Genomic DNA, 14936 nt, shown 5'->3' on the forward strand with positions numbered 1-14936 from the left:
CAGAAACAACAACAAAAGCAAGCCCGGTGGACGCGACTGCGCTAGGGACTGCTGAGGGCGGCGGTGAGGACGAGGCGGGGCTGTCGCCGCTTCTCACCTGGGTTGGTGCTGGCGATCACGGTGACTCCTTTGGGTGTTTCCGGAGAGGTCACGGCCTCGCTGTGCCACTGGGACACCCAGCTGTCCGTGTCTGGCTCTTCGCTGGGAGCACAGTGGATCCTGGGGTTCTGGCCCAGCTGCGCCTGCTCGTCCCTCTGCAGGTGCTCCAGACACTCTGCTAACTTCACGTGACCTCGTGACCTGGCGATTCCCAGAGGCAGCCTGCCCAGAGAGTCAGGGATGGAGATGGCCCGCCGGTCCCACTTGTACAGCACGACGGCGGCTTCCAGGTGTCCCAGAGCGCACGCCCACATCTACAACAGAGCAGGACAGGGTGGGACACACTTTCTCAGGGGTGCTGGGAACTGGTCCTTACACGCCCCGCCCAGACAGAGCCGCCTGGAGCAACGGGACCCGGGCGCGCCCTCCTTACCAGAGGCGTGCAGGAGAAGTGGTCCACGTTCAGGGGGTCGACCTCCAGCTCCAGATCAATGCTGTCTGCGTGCTTTGTGCTGTAAGGGAGCCGCAGGGCAACAAAGGTTAACGGGAAGCACAGAGCAGCGCGAAGCCCCACAAAGCAGCAGCAGCCTGCAAGGAGCAGCCCTGGCTCGAAGGAACACCGCATGCCTGGCTCCTGGGAGGCAAAGGCAACAAGAAGCCTGACGCTCAGTGTCTCGCCCGGCACCTCCTGGGCACAGCTCATACACCCCCTGGGAAAGGCCCCCAGGGACGGCCTTCGGCTCCCGGGCCGTGGAGCCCGGTGGGCGGCCAGCGTGCTCTCCCCCGGAAGAGCCGGGGGAAGGGGGCTGCGTGTCGATGCACGCCCGTAGCTCAGCCTTACCGCCACTTGATGAGGGTCTGGATGAGGGTGGCGTAGCCCTGGGCGGCAGCCAGGTGCAGGAGGGTCATCCCGCGGAAGGTCTTGGAGTGGATCAGGTGCTTGGACTTGGCCCAGCAGGCTCGGCTCATCATCTTCTCGCACACGACCACCACACGACTCTCGAAGCAGCTCCCCAGGGTCCCCGTCCCGGAAGCACACTGTCACGGGAAAGCCATGTGTCACGCCGGGCACTGACTCCCAGTGGGGACAAATGCTCAGCAGGGGATGGAGCGTGTGGCAAGGCCATCCCCGCGGCTGCTGACGCTCCACGCCTGCTGCTAGACGGACGGACAAACGGGGCGCAGCCGTGGGGGCGAGGGCTGGCGAGTTCCCCCGGGGCCAGCTCGCTGCATCTCAGGGAGAATCAAGTCACCGCGAGGTGGGGGTTTGCCCTAACGAAGCATTTAAAACAATCTACCCATCACCCACGTAAAGCTGCCGGGAGCCTCGGGGACCCTGCAAGTGACGCGCTGTTTGTGACAACGAAAGCACGCAGGACACAGGAACCCCGCTCTCAGGGGCCCGGCCTCCGCCCTCGCTCGCTGTGAATCGGCTGTGTCAGCACACTCGCGGCTCCCCGGGGCCCCGGCACAGTCCTGTTTCACACTCCCCCGAACCCGCAGCACTTCCAGCCCAAGCTGCATCCCTCGTGTTACGGGAAGAGCACTTTTCCTGGCAACACACCCCATAGAATTCAATCACTACAGAAACACTGTCGCGCCTCCTTGTGACGGGAAAATAATGCCTCTGACGCCGCAGGAGCAGATGACACAGATGCGAGCGGGGTGTCACGTGGGAACCTCTCGGAGCACAGCGGGCATCCCCGCCTCGGGCAGGCGGAGCCTCCAGACGGGGCCCCAAGAGGACTTTTTTCTTGTATTAAACAAAGCAGCCACGTCTCTGGCACCGGCATCAGACCCAGGTATTTACGGAAGCAGACTTGCAAGAGTGCATTCAACAGCAGTTACGTGGGGTCCGTTCACGACAGGCCCTTGCTCAACGGCTGAGCTTTGAAACGACACTGATGCACCCTTTGCTGGTCAAGGAACAACGGTTTCGCAGGGACTTCGTGTTTCAGCCACGGGGCATTCTAAAGCGATCCAACAAGCGCCCAGCTCCGTCACCCGAAGGAAAAGTGATGCTGGTGGTAGCCTGGGGACCCTGCAAGCGACGCGCTCTACTTCTAAGCGGCGATTACTTCTTTTATTTTTATTTATTTATTTATTTTTTTGACAGGCAGAGTGGACAGAGAAAGAGAGACAGAGAGAAAGGTCTTCCTTTTGCCGTTGGTTCACCCTCCAATGGCCGCCGCAGCCGGCAAGCTGCAGCTGGCGCACCGCGCTGATCCGAAGGCAGGAGCCAGGTGCTTCTCTTGGTCTTCCATGGGGTGCAGGGCCCAAGCACTTGGACCATCCTCCACTGCACTCCCGGGCCACAGCAGAGAGCTGGCCTGGAAGAGGGGCAACTGGGACAGAATCCGGTGCCCCGACCGGGACTAGAACCCAGCGTGCTGGCACCGCAAGGCGGAGGATTAGCCTAGTGAGCCGCGGCGCCGGCTGGCGATTACTTCTATGACCCTTAGCAGTGCCGGGCGACAGCTCGGCCGATCTGAGCTTGGTGAGCACTGCGTGGGCACCAGCGCTTTTCTTATCGATGTCTGAAGACAGGGGAGGGAGCCTGGTGTTTGCAGGCGTGCTACTGTTTGCTGTGTCTTCATCTGTTATTATTAAAATTATTTCTAACATATGATATTTAGAAGAATAATGAAATAAAGTTTTACTTAAAACCAACAGTGTTCAGAGGAAATCACCATTCATCTTGAAGAGAAAGAGTGGATAGTGTTTGAGGTTTGTAGCCCCCCACTCAGCAGTGGGGTTAAGAAATACGGCCAGACCCTGGAGTGTCTCGTAAGAAATGATTTCTTCAGGGCCGGTACTGTGGCGTAGCGGGTAAAGCTGACACCTGTAGTGCCTGCATCCCATTTGGGCGCTGGTTCGAGTCCCGGCTGCTCCACTTCCGGTCCAGCTCTCTGCTATGGCCTGGAAAGGCAGTGAAAGATGGCCCAAGTCCTTGGGCCCCTGCACCCATGTGGGAAACCCAGAAGAAGCTCCTGGCTTCCGGCTTTGGGTGAGCCCAGCTCTGTCCGTTGTAGCCATTTGGGGAGTGAACCAGCAGATGGAAGACTTTCTCTCTTTTTCCTTCTCTCCGTGTGTAACTCTTCCTCTCAAATAAATAAATAAAATCCAAGAGGGGAGAGGAGAGGGGTGGGGAGGGGAGAGGAGGGGAGGGGAGGGGAGAGAGGAGAGAGGAGAAAGGAGAGAGGAGAGAGGAGAGAAGAGGGAAGGAAAGAAAAAAGGAGAGATTTCTGCCCAGGACAGTTTCACCAAATGAAGCTCCTTGGTGAAGTTCTCAGGGAGCCTTCGAGACCAGTGCCACTCAAACAGTATCTGGCCGCTTCCCGCGCCTGGCAAGGCCACCCTGTTCTCGTGGAATGTCAGAGAAGCCTGGGTGCAGGGCCAGCATGCGCTGTTCCACCTTCAACAGCTCCGTGAAGCTTCTCTGGGCCCTCTTCGTGTTGATCTCGTGGCGTTCATCAACGGGCGTGTGATTTCTAAACTGGATCACACTGTCTGAAGACGGGGTGAAATGCACAATGCTGTCCGCAGAGATTCCAACTTGGTTTGGAGCCCTGGGAGCCCCGAGCCCCGCAGTGGCCCTCGGGCTTCAGGGGCCTGGACGCCCTCTACCTGCACTGCCCGGGGACTGCGGAATCTCCAAGATCCGTCAAGGTGACTCCAAGGTGGGGGAGGCGAATGACCGAGAAGCCGCACGTCCCAGGGCTGCGTCACACGACGCGGACGGGAACACAGATGAGCACAGGAGCTTCAAGTCCACCTCTGCCCACATCCGGGAATGAGAGCAGCAGCAGAGAAGGGAGCTGGAATCGAGCCCCGTCCCCATCAACCAAAGGTGAACCCGGAGACCGGTACCTGCGCTTGGCTTCCTCCGTTCCCGCTCCCATTGCTGCCTCCGCCGCCAGCTCCTCCGCTCGCCTGCTTGTGCGGCTGGGACCCCGTCATCTCGGCCATCCTCCGCTCCATCTGCTCCAGGCGCTCCAGGATGGACATCCTGAACTGGTTGTCTAGGGCAGAGCAGGAGAGGAGTGAGCACACAGGCCCTGCCCGAGATCATGGGCTTGGCACCCAGGCTGCCTGTGGCTAAGCCAACCAGGGAGGTGCGCCAGGGCCAGGTTGCCCCAGCTCCGTGGTGAGTCTGCCGCCCCACGCAAGACCGCAGTCTCTCCAGCAGCCAAAGGGACAGAAAATGCCCTCTCGCCAAACTGCACGGAGAGCAGCGTCCCCACATGCCCGCAATTTCTCCTAATACCAGCTTCTCAGGTGACCATGGCACGCTGGTAGAAACGCACACCGGTATACAACCGCTGTCAGTTAAAGGCTTCAGTCAGCTCCACCACCTTTCCTGTTCACTCCCTTCTGCTCCAGGATGCGACACAGGATACCATGGCACACCCAGCGCCGAGGTCTCCTCTGAGCCGATTTCTCAGTGTTCCTATACTTCTCAAGACTTTAGCAGTTTTGAAGAATACTGGCTAGGTATTTTGTAGCTGTCCCTACAAGGTTGAGGGTTTGTCTGCTATTTTCTTGGGATTGGCATGGGTTTGGGGTCTCCAGGAGGAATGATGAAGGTGACATCCCTGCTCATCACACACATCATAGGCTCACCTGCCCATCTCACACCTGCCCATCTCACATCACTGGGGGGGGGGGTGTTCCAGTGAGGCTCACCTGCCCATCTCACATCACTGGGGGGGGGGGCGGTGTTCGGGTGAGGCTCACCTGCCCATCTCACACCTGCCCATCTCACATCACTGGGTGGGGGGCGGTGTTCAGGTGAGGCTCACCTGCCCATCAAACACATCACTGGGGGGGGGGGTGTTCCAGTGAGGCTCACCTGCCCATCTCACATCACTGGGGGGGGGGCGGTGTTCGGGTGAGGCTCACCTGCCCATCAAACACATCACGGGGAGGGGTGTTCGGGGGAGGCTCACCTGCCCATCTCACACCTCATGGGGGGGGGGGTGTTCGGGTGAGGCTCACCTGCCCGTCTCACACCTTATGGGGGGGGTGTTCGGGGGAGGCTCACCTGCCCGTCTGGGTGAGGCAGTACCTGCCAGAGTTCTCTACTGCAAGGGTGCTCTTCTCTCTTCCAGGCTTTGGAAGCAAGTCATTAAGTCTAGCCCACCCTTGGGCTGGGTGGCAAGGGGCTGACACACATATTCGCCGCTCTCCCAGGAGGAAGATTCTGTCCTCTCACTCACTGCTCTCAGTGTGGACTCGGCTGTATTTGCTGTATCCTTTGGGTCACAATAGAACACTACGAGGTTTAGTTTGTTCACACCGCTCCAGCTGCGGCCGAGGGGCTCCTCTGGGCTCCTCTGTCTCCCTGGACGTGTAGCCGCCTGTCTTTGCCTCCTGCTCTGAGCACCTCCTGACTTTTTGGCATGACAAGCTGCTCCTGGTTCTTCTTCAATCTCCCTTGTACCAGTCCTAAACCAACACTTTCTCCAAGGAGTAGAGTCCTGGTTCCTTTTATTAAGAACGGTGTTTAGCTACCAAGATCTGGGGCTGGCTGTGCTTACTGCTGCTCTAGCCCTGTCAGTGGGCAGAGCTACAAAATCTATGAGGATGCTTTTAAAACCTTGTGGAAAACGGAATTAGAAGACAAGCATATTTTGCTACAAAAAGTTTTGAAATCTATGCATAGCTTTTTCCAATAATATACCTTCCATGCACTTGTAGAAGATCCCGTGTATACATGAGTAATTACCCATGTGTGCACACACAGCTAGAGCCATTTCTGTTTCTATCTGTGTATATATTAAGGGAAAGATGATTCACTCCCATGTCTGACTGTGAAACAGCAGCGCAGTCTTCATTCTGGCCTTCTGGGCATTCTAAACATGGCCAAAAGGATGACAAAATCTACGTGCTGCTTAGATGTGACAAACCAACATACAGGATGCTAAAATCCTATCGGTGCATTAAACTACACAAAAAAAGGAAAACTATGCATCTAATTTTGTATCTCACAAGTACACAGATGGACAGACATTGTGGCACAGCAGGTCAGCCACTGCCCGCCACGCTGGCATCCCAACTCCCAGCTCTTCTGCTTCCACTCCAGCTCCCGGTTCACGATGCCCTAGGTGCTTTGGGCTCCCGCCACGCACATGAGAGACCCAGATGCAGTTCCTGGCTCCTGGCTCCGACCAGCCAGCGCCATTGCAGCCACTTGGGGAGTGACCTCGGTTACTGCCCTGCCTTTCAAGTAAATAGATCTTTGTAAGAAAGCAGGCAGGGTCAGGGCATCGGTGGGGTGCTGTATCCAGCTACCTTGTTACACTTCAGCAGTGTAACAACACGAGGAAACAAGTGCACACAAAACTGAGGGTCTTCAGGAAGCCCGTGGGAAGTGGAATTAAGTTTACTGGGGGACAGAGCCACCTGAAAGCCATGCCTACTTTCTCCCACAGTATGCACTTCCGTGCACTTGGAAGACTCCTGAGTGCTCAGGTCCTAATCCCAGAAAGACAACCACAGAGCCCTCAGGAGCTCCCAGACTCCCTCCCTGCTCTGGGCTGATAGGAAAAGGGTGCCTCCCCCCCCCACCCTGCAGTCCTGCTCCTTGTCACAGGACTCCTTTTCAAATGCTCCAAATTAGCATTCACTTGGATGGTTAACATCCCTACACAGGGGCTGCCCAACCCCCCCCCTCCCCCCCCACTAAGCTGCACAGCTGCACCGGGTCAAGTCCCAGCTGCTCACTGTTAGTCCAGCTCCCGCCTGGGAAGGCAGCAGAAGATGAAGCAACACGGGAAACCCAGATGGAGCTCCAGGCTCCTCGGCCGTTGCAGCCATTTGGGGAGTGAACCAGTGGATGAAATATCAATCTCTCTGGTCACTCTGTCTTTTAAATCAAGAAAAGTTTAAAAAAAAAATCCCTAAGCAATATTGAAGTTTTAAAGACATGGCATCAGACACCCTGGGACTGCTGCTGCAGCGCGGGGCACCCCGCGTGTCTGGGCGCCTGCCGTGAGGACACTCCGCTTCCTCCCTGTAAACCCTGGAACCTCCATAGCCTCCATTAGCTGTGCTGAGCCATACAACACAGGGCAGCTCCCGACGCCGGTTCCCGGAGAGCCAATCCCACCCCGGGACTCACACGTGGGTTTCAAACTCTCAGGTGTGACACACAATCCTCTTTCCCCGCCGTCCCGGGCTGTGCTCTGCGGGTTCTCGCTGGACACCCTGTTCCCCAAACTCAGCGGGCATCTGATGGCCCTGTGGGCCTCATGGCGCTGACCAGTGGTGGCTCTCCACCTGGAGCTTCCAGAAGGCAGTTCATCCATGCTGAGCAGCCCCCACTCTGGTGGGCCCCAGGTGGCCACGCGCCACCAGCTGCTTTGTCAGCTGTCTGCAGACTGCGCATGATCCCGCCCAGTGGTGCTGACCTGAGACACGTGGGAGAGAGCTGAGTGCGCCTGGCCAGCCACCACTGCCTTCCAGCTCAGGTGAGGAGGCGGTGGCACCAGAGTGTTGGGGTCAGGTTCCAGTGGCAAGACTCAGGAAGCTCTGGCTTCACCAGTCGCAGGCCGGAACGTCACGGCCGTGTCCCCTTCCTTGCCCTCCTGGGCCTCAGTAGTGAAAACACAGACGCCCCAAGCTCTGCCCGCTTTAACTAAACGACTGGCGGCACGGGGTGATGAAAGCAGTGCCTACTGCTGGTGATGAAGGCATCCAACAGGCTGATGCATAAACTGGGGATTGTAATCAGGCTCAGCAAACGAGCCGTGCCCTAGAAGGGGCTTGGCAGGTGTGTGGACCCGAGCACCCGGGGAACGGGCCAGCGGATGGCATCTTGTTATTCCAACGGCTTGAGCAGAGCCACCTCAGGTCCCAGTGCCAGAGCAGGAGGGAGGTTCAGCCTTGGCAGGTGAATGAATGAAGGGGCAGCCATCAGATACCACCTGCTATTTTAGAACGCGTTATTTGTGGCTCAAGTGCACATGTGCCCTCCTGTTGCTATTTGGACTGGGCATGAGAGGCCATCTCTCGTTCCATTTACGGCCTGCGGCCGTGCTGGCAGGAAGGGCTGGTGAGGCGCGAGCGGGCAGACCCGGACTATTTCTGCAGGGGACTGGAGCTGCTGCCTAGGAAGTCTGCGTTCTTCGGGACGCTCGGAAGGCCCGGGGAAGGAGGGCCCTCGACTCCCTCCCAGAAAAGCAGGGCCGAAAGGGTGCGCCAGCCGCTCCTCCCGGGCAACGCTGCGTAAGACGTCCAAGTGCAGAGGAGAGGGTGAGGGCCAGACGGAGATAAGGCACAAGCTGTACCACTCCGATTTTCCAAAGCAATGGCTAAATTTAGCCTCAGAAAAGACGGCCACATGCCACTTTTTAAAAACTCCCCAACTCGAGGCACCGGACAGCAGAAGGGAGGCCCTTGGAGGTCTTCATCTGCGGTGATTCTGAATCGCACAAATCCAGAAAAGCCACTTAGGACGCTGCTAAAACCAGGAAGAACTTGCAAAGAGGAGGCGCCCGGGGTGGCGAGCACATTCGCCATCACTTCCTGTCTGAAAGCTCTGCTGCCAAAGCCTGGGCGGGCACGAGGGCGAGACCCAGACCCCGGGGTGCCCAGGCCCTCGACGGTCGCAACGCAGCACGAGGCGGGGGGGGGGGGCGCACGTTGTGCAGCAGTGGCCTCTGCTGTGGACAGAGTCGCACATCCACCCGGAGAGAAAGGCAGGACGCTGCAGCCGACAGAGCGCACACAGCTGAGGGACGCTGAGGCAGCCCCTGGACCTCGTGAGGCTGCTACGTTTTCCCAGAGGGACCCATCTGGAGGGTGCGGCCTCCGTGGTTTCGGCCACAGAGCAAACAAGAACCACTTGAAGCACAGAGTGAGACGTTCTGGAGCAGGTGACAAGGAGACGGGCGTAGAAGGACGGGGACAGCACTTTCCAGGTGACAGTGACAGGGTCTGCAGACGAGACCTGGACATGAACACCGACCTCACAGGAGGGTGGACGGGAACTTAAGTGAAAACCCGCAAAGCCTAGGGGTTGGCCGGAGGCGTGAGCGTGCGCTAAGCACCAGCAGGCTGACGCGTGGCGCCCAGCGCTTCCAATGCACCCGCTCCGATCCCTCGGGGAGAGCCAGGACCAGGAGGCTCCAGGGACGCAGGACGAACAAGGCGACGCAAGCTGCCGTCACCACCAGGCATGCCCAGGCCCCAGAACCTCCAATCTCCTTCCAGAAACTGCGCCCCCTAACCCTAACCCTAACCCTCCAAGAGGCCAGGGACGACGTCCAGCGTGCTCAGGGCTCTCTGCTGCGCCCGCACACGCTGGGCACGTGAGGTGAGGACACTGATCTGAAACACGCAGGGTCAACTCCGAGGACACGGGGGAGCGGAGGACGCCACCAGGCTTTCTCCAGCCACGTCACTGAGCAGCCCCTTCCTTTCTCCCGCGGCCGCCTTGCAGCCGACCCTCTCAACAACACACGTGCAGTGGCACGGACGACACTCGGGCACAGCAGCCGCTGGGCACGGGGACCGGCTCGGGACGGCCCCTCCGCGGCAGCCTCCCCCTAGGACGTGAGCTTCACCGCAGGGCAGGGTGGCCCATGGGTGGCGAGTGGCGTGCCGTGCTCGCGGCTGCTTTGAACTCACCCTTCCAGCCACAGCCGTACCGTTTGTGCCAGAGTTCCTGGAGGCGTTCACCATCCCGCAGGGACAGCGGGTGCCTCGGGTGTGGCAGCTGCCAGTACCACACGGCTTCGGAGAGGGGGGCCCTGCTCGCTGGCGCTGGGGACCCCATCTGCACAGACGTGCGTCAGGCACGACCGTGTTGAAGTCCAAGATGCTCCACACACACTTATCTCCGTGGAGCACTGGCTCCTTCGCAGATTTCGGTGCTGGAACTCCAAAATTTATTAACTCTGCCGTAAAACTGCAAAACCAGACAAGCAGGCACAGAAGTCCCGCTCGAGTGGATGGACCGTGGCCTACGTGTCCCAAAAGGAAGGGCTGGATGTAACAGGACACTGGACACCACTTCACACACGACACTGGACACCACTTCACGCCTCGGCACAGGCCTTTCTGGTAATAGGGAACGGACAGCTGAAGACATTCAGTGTGCACTTTAGTAAAATACTTCCGCAGGGGACCCCTCGGGGTGTGGGAAAGTTCTAGGCCCTCTCTCCTGTGGCGACAGACCCCTGTGAGGGCCATGCCGTCTCCCGGCCCCCGCCCTGTGACAGTGCAGAAGGGCCCCCGCTGGAGGGAACGCCAGCGCCACGCCTCCCTGGAGTCGGGGTGGGGGGATCTTCCAGTTTCTGCACGTTCCAGATCAATCGGTGAGACTGCAACAAGGGTTCCACTGAGGCCAGCGCTGGGCTCAGGCAGAAGCGCTGACTCCTCACCGTGGCTCTCGCCAAACGGGGCCGGCGATCGAGTCCTGCCCTCCTCACCAAGTCAGCCCACTCAGAGCTCAGGGTCTGCCAGGCCCTTAACTAATGGGGCGAAAGGGGGGCATCTGTCCGCAGCCCCTCCTTGCAGCCCCCTCCCTTCCCTGACCACCTCCCCCCACCCCCTCCAGGCCCCCTCTACCTGTTTCCTGCCCTGCTCCCATGCATCTGGTCGACCACCGTGGACTCTGGTGGTTGGACGGGGCCGCCAGGAACACTCAGAATTAACGACAGATCACGTAAAACTCAAGATTCGTGGAAGACAGGACGCAGCGCGAGCTGAGGAAAAGCCGGGTCACACAGAACACCCACGGAACCCTCCCACCGGGCCGGTTAAATGCCATCCCAAATCTGGCTGAACTGAGGACCGAGCAGAAAAGGAGGCGGTCCACCCCAGATGACCGCTGCTCTGGGTGGCGCGACTTCTGCTGGCCCTGAGGTCTGGAAGCGAGTTCTCCCACGGGCCCCGACGAGGACACTGGGTGTAACAGCAGCACGGGGTGGGCCGAGGCGGCTGCTGCAGGTCAGTATTGAAGAGCACGGACCAGCATTCCGGAAAAGCCGCCCGGTGACAGTTGAGTGTGGTCCTCCAGTGACCGGCTGAGGTCAAGGTGAGACCATTCAGAGGGGCACCTGGCCGCCGCTTACTGCTTATTCCTAACTGCACAGTACCTGTGAACCTGATTTTTAAATCTAAGTGTAGGCGAGCTGAATGCTTTACATTTCCCGAAGGAAAAGTTTCCTGTATCTACCTGGTTTTAAGTCATCATTAAATAATTCTCAAGTTGTTCCTCTTTTGCAGGTCAGTAGCACTTAACCTTAAAAAACTGTCTTTTTTGTGATGAAATAAATGTGTTTTTTTCCCCCTTTCTGTTTTTGCAGGTAAATGTACACAGAGTTTCACCAAAAGGCAGAGTCTTGAACAGGTAACTTCTTCCCAGAATTCTTGGTGGAAAGAGAGCAGCTGCCAGTTTTTAATCTACTCAACAGCATGACATTCAAGTGACTCATCGGCCCATTTTCTTTTCTTTTCTGAAGTCAGAGTTACAGAGAGAGAGGAGAGACAAAGAGGAGAGAAGACAGATCTTCCATCTACTGGCTCACTCCCCAGATGGCCACAATGGCCAGGGCTGAGCCAGGCCAAAGCCAGGAGCCAGGAGCTTCATCCGGGTCTCTCACGTGTGTGCAGGGGCCCAAGGGCTTGGCCCATCTTCCACTGCTTTCCCAGGCGCATTAGCAGGGAGCCGGATGATCAGAAGCGAAGCAGCCGGGACTCACTGGTGCCTAGATGGGATGCCGGCACTGAAGACGGTGGAGTGGAGATGGCCCAAGTGCTTGGGCCCCTGCACCCATGTGGGAGACCTGGAAGAAGCTCCTGGCTCGGGCTTTGGCCCTTGGCCAGGCCACTACAGCCAATCTGGGAGTGAACCAGCAGATGGACAACCTCTCTCTCTCTCTCTGCCTTTCAAAATAAAAAATCTCACAGATGGGAGAAATGCAAGAGAAACCTCATTCGCTTGTTAGAGAAGAAACCATTGCAATGGCACTTAGCCTTTTTGTCATGGGCTCTTGGACAACAATAAAAGCTGTGACTTCTCTCCTTAAAAAACACACCAAACACAAGTAAAAACTTTTGTTCAATTTCAGAGGACTCAATTCACGGGCAGACCCCGGATCACAGGGTCTGCCCCCCGACACCGCATGTCACCTCACACATTCTCCATGAGACCGTGCTGTGCTCTGGCAACAGAGCACACGCTTGGCTCTCTGGCCTAGGCCTCTCCCCGCCCTTCCCATGCACCGGACCTGCCGACTGTCAGTAAGTGAGCGGCGGCTGTCTTTCCAAGATTATCTAAATCCTCCTGCGTGGGGCCCTTACACGCATTCCCTGAACCTTCCTACGTGGGGCGCCCTTACACACATCTCCAGTGCTAATGTTCCCAAGGAGCAGCTGGGAGCTGAACCCAGTTCTAAACCGACTTTTTTTGATGCAGAATCTCCAAGTTAGGAAATTCTTGGTCCATGCCTTCCTCTTCTCATCAGGCTGGGCTCAGGTGCACCCCAGCCCACCGCGGACCCCAGTAAAGTCCCATGGATGAACGGTGGACCCAGGGGCTGACCCAGTGAGCACCCTAGCCCACACGTCCTCCCTCAACCCCCACCATTGCTCATCCCTTCAAGAATCCTAAAATGCATTGATCTCATTTTTTTTTTTTTTGTTCCTTCTGGGGGGGGGGGGAAGATTGTAATTTTAACGGAAAACAACAGTGCTAGGGTCATACTGTTAAGGAACTTTGCTGATTTTCTTTGGATTTACTCTAAAAAATCAGAGAGGTGGGCTTTCTATTTCCACAGAACCGCTGACTTCTACCATATAGACTAAGAATCTTCACCAAGAATATGCCCGCTCACTGAAATTATTTATGTTCACTCTTTATTCACGCAATATCATCTCATAAATGTGAACTTCACTATTTGCTGTGTCCCGTATTGATACATGGTGCACATTAAGTAACTCAACGTCTTACAACACACGCCACACACCCACGCACTCAGACCACTTTGACTATCTATTACGTGATCTGAAAGTGTCTTTCCCCTCAGGTCACCATTACTGTAGTGTTCCTCTGGGAAGCAGCACTGGGCTGAACTCCACACGAGCTTCCAGATGTCCCCAGCATGAGGCTGGGTCCTTCCTGTTGGCTGAAACATCTTTCTCACACGCATGAATGCCGGGGCACTGATTCTGGCTTGAGCAGAATGAATGGGTTACTTCCCTCAGAGGAGACAGAAAAGGATATTTAGATAAATCCTCTGTCGATGAATGCAGACCACAGCCTGCGACACTGAGGGACCAAATCCCACTGTCTGAAAATGGTCCAGGAACGACCCATTCACAGATGCGCTAGAGGGAGCTGGGCTCTGGGGTCTCCGAGCTTAGCGTGGGGCCAGAGAACAGAGTAAGGCGTCTGCGCCCGTGCGGTTTCTGCAGGAGTGCCCCCTCTGCCAGCGGGACAATCGGTCCATGGCAACAGGAAGCCCGAGGACGGGGAGTCTCCAGGGCTCCCTGACGCACACCTGCCTGGCAGCCCCTCCCTGCCCTTCTCTTCTGGGAAGTGCAATGCACTAAGGTCGGGGTGGCCTCCCTGCCCCCCGAATCCTAACCCTCAGTGTGAGGGGGCTGGGAGGTAACCAGGAAGAGAAGGTGGAGCCCAGGTGAGCAGACCTCAGACAGCAGCCCTGCGCTCTCCCCCTCGTGGGGCGCTCCGAGAAGCCACCGTCTGCAATGCGGGAGGGGCCCTCCCCAGAGCCTGCTCACACCAGCCCCTGGCCACAGACTTGCAGGCACCACAACCGGGAGGAAGCCGTAGCTGAGGCAGGGAGCTGACCCCAACTCCTGCCGCCAGGACTGGGTGCATGCGGGAGGCCGGCCCCTGTGCAGGTGCCGGGACACGTGGGGCACGCAGAGCCAGTAAGAGACAGGATGTGTCCCCGGAACCCTGCTTCCGGAGACACTGGCTACACCCGCAGAACAAAAGCCCGGAGCTTGGAGAGGGACATCTTGCTGCCTTCAGGGACCCCTGAGAACACAATCAACACAGAGCCACGGGAGGGACAGAGTTTCCTCTAGGCAGCTAGAGCCAGCTGCACCTGAAGACGACACCCACTCTGAGCCAACACATTCCTTTTATGTGAGCCAGCCTGCGTTCCAGGGTAGGCATGGCTGGAAGTGGGGTCGACAGCGACTCTGTTAACTGAAATGTGGACCCCTTTGCTGGATAAATCTACGATTTCTGTTCCCACACACAAATTTCAACACTGTTATTTAACATTAAATGTACCTAGCAGCAGTGCACAGGTGTCGGCAGAACGCCCCTATGAAACACGGGCTGCAGCAGAAACAAGCTGTCCTGCCTGTTGAAACACTGATTCACGTTGATCAGCCACAGAAATCAGAGGCTGGGAAAGGCTAGGAAAGGCTAGGAAAGGTTAGGAAAGATTAGGAAAGATTAGGAAAGGTTGGGAAAGGCTGGGAAAGGCTGGGAAAGGTATGCTGGGCTCCGGCCGAGCGGGAGGACCCGTGTAGCTGACTGTGTTACAGACTTGTACATGCGGGGACCTCAACTCTACCTTACTGCCACCGCAGTGCCATAACAACAGACACATGCCAAAGAACCACCATACGAACAGGGGTTGGATGGCAGCTGAGAAATTACCCAGTCCAGTGATGTGATTTTCTTTTCTCTTCTCTTCTCTTCTCTTCTCTTCTCTTCTCTTCTCTTCTCTTTTTTCTTTTCTTTCTCTCTCTCTCTCTCTTTCTCTCTCTTTTTTGACAGGCAGAGTGGACAGTGAGAGAGAGAGACAGAGAGAAAGGTCTTCCTTTGCCGTTGGTTCACCCTCCAA

At 57.2% G+C, this 14936-nt stretch overlaps 1 protein-coding gene across 26 annotated transcripts in view; it reads right to left on the bottom strand.

Annotated features, from left to right (window-relative positions):
* CAMTA1 (calmodulin binding transcription activator 1) overlaps nucleotides 1-14936 on the bottom strand; it is an 848439-nt gene that overhangs the window by 25871 nt on the left and 807632 nt on the right. For 25 of the 26 annotated variants that reach the window (XM_070079345.1, XM_070079355.1, XM_070079348.1 and 22 more), the window contains 4 exons: nucleotides 3970-4121; nucleotides 941-1137; nucleotides 533-611; nucleotides 98-413 (listed from right to left, as the gene is read on the bottom strand). In XM_070079345.1, the coding sequence (XP_069935446.1) occupies nucleotides 98-413; nucleotides 533-611; nucleotides 941-1137; nucleotides 3970-4121 (744 nt within the window). Of the gene's footprint in view, nucleotides 1-97; nucleotides 414-532; nucleotides 612-940; nucleotides 1138-3969; nucleotides 4122-5143; nucleotides 6675-14936 lie in introns of those variants that run through there. The other variant, XM_070079362.1, reaches the window with a different exon arrangement.

Source organism: Oryctolagus cuniculus, chromosome 7, assembly GCF_964237555.1.
Source record: "Oryctolagus cuniculus chromosome 7, mOryCun1.1, whole genome shotgun sequence".
Taxonomy (NCBI): Eukaryota; Metazoa; Chordata; class Mammalia; order Lagomorpha; family Leporidae; genus Oryctolagus; species Oryctolagus cuniculus.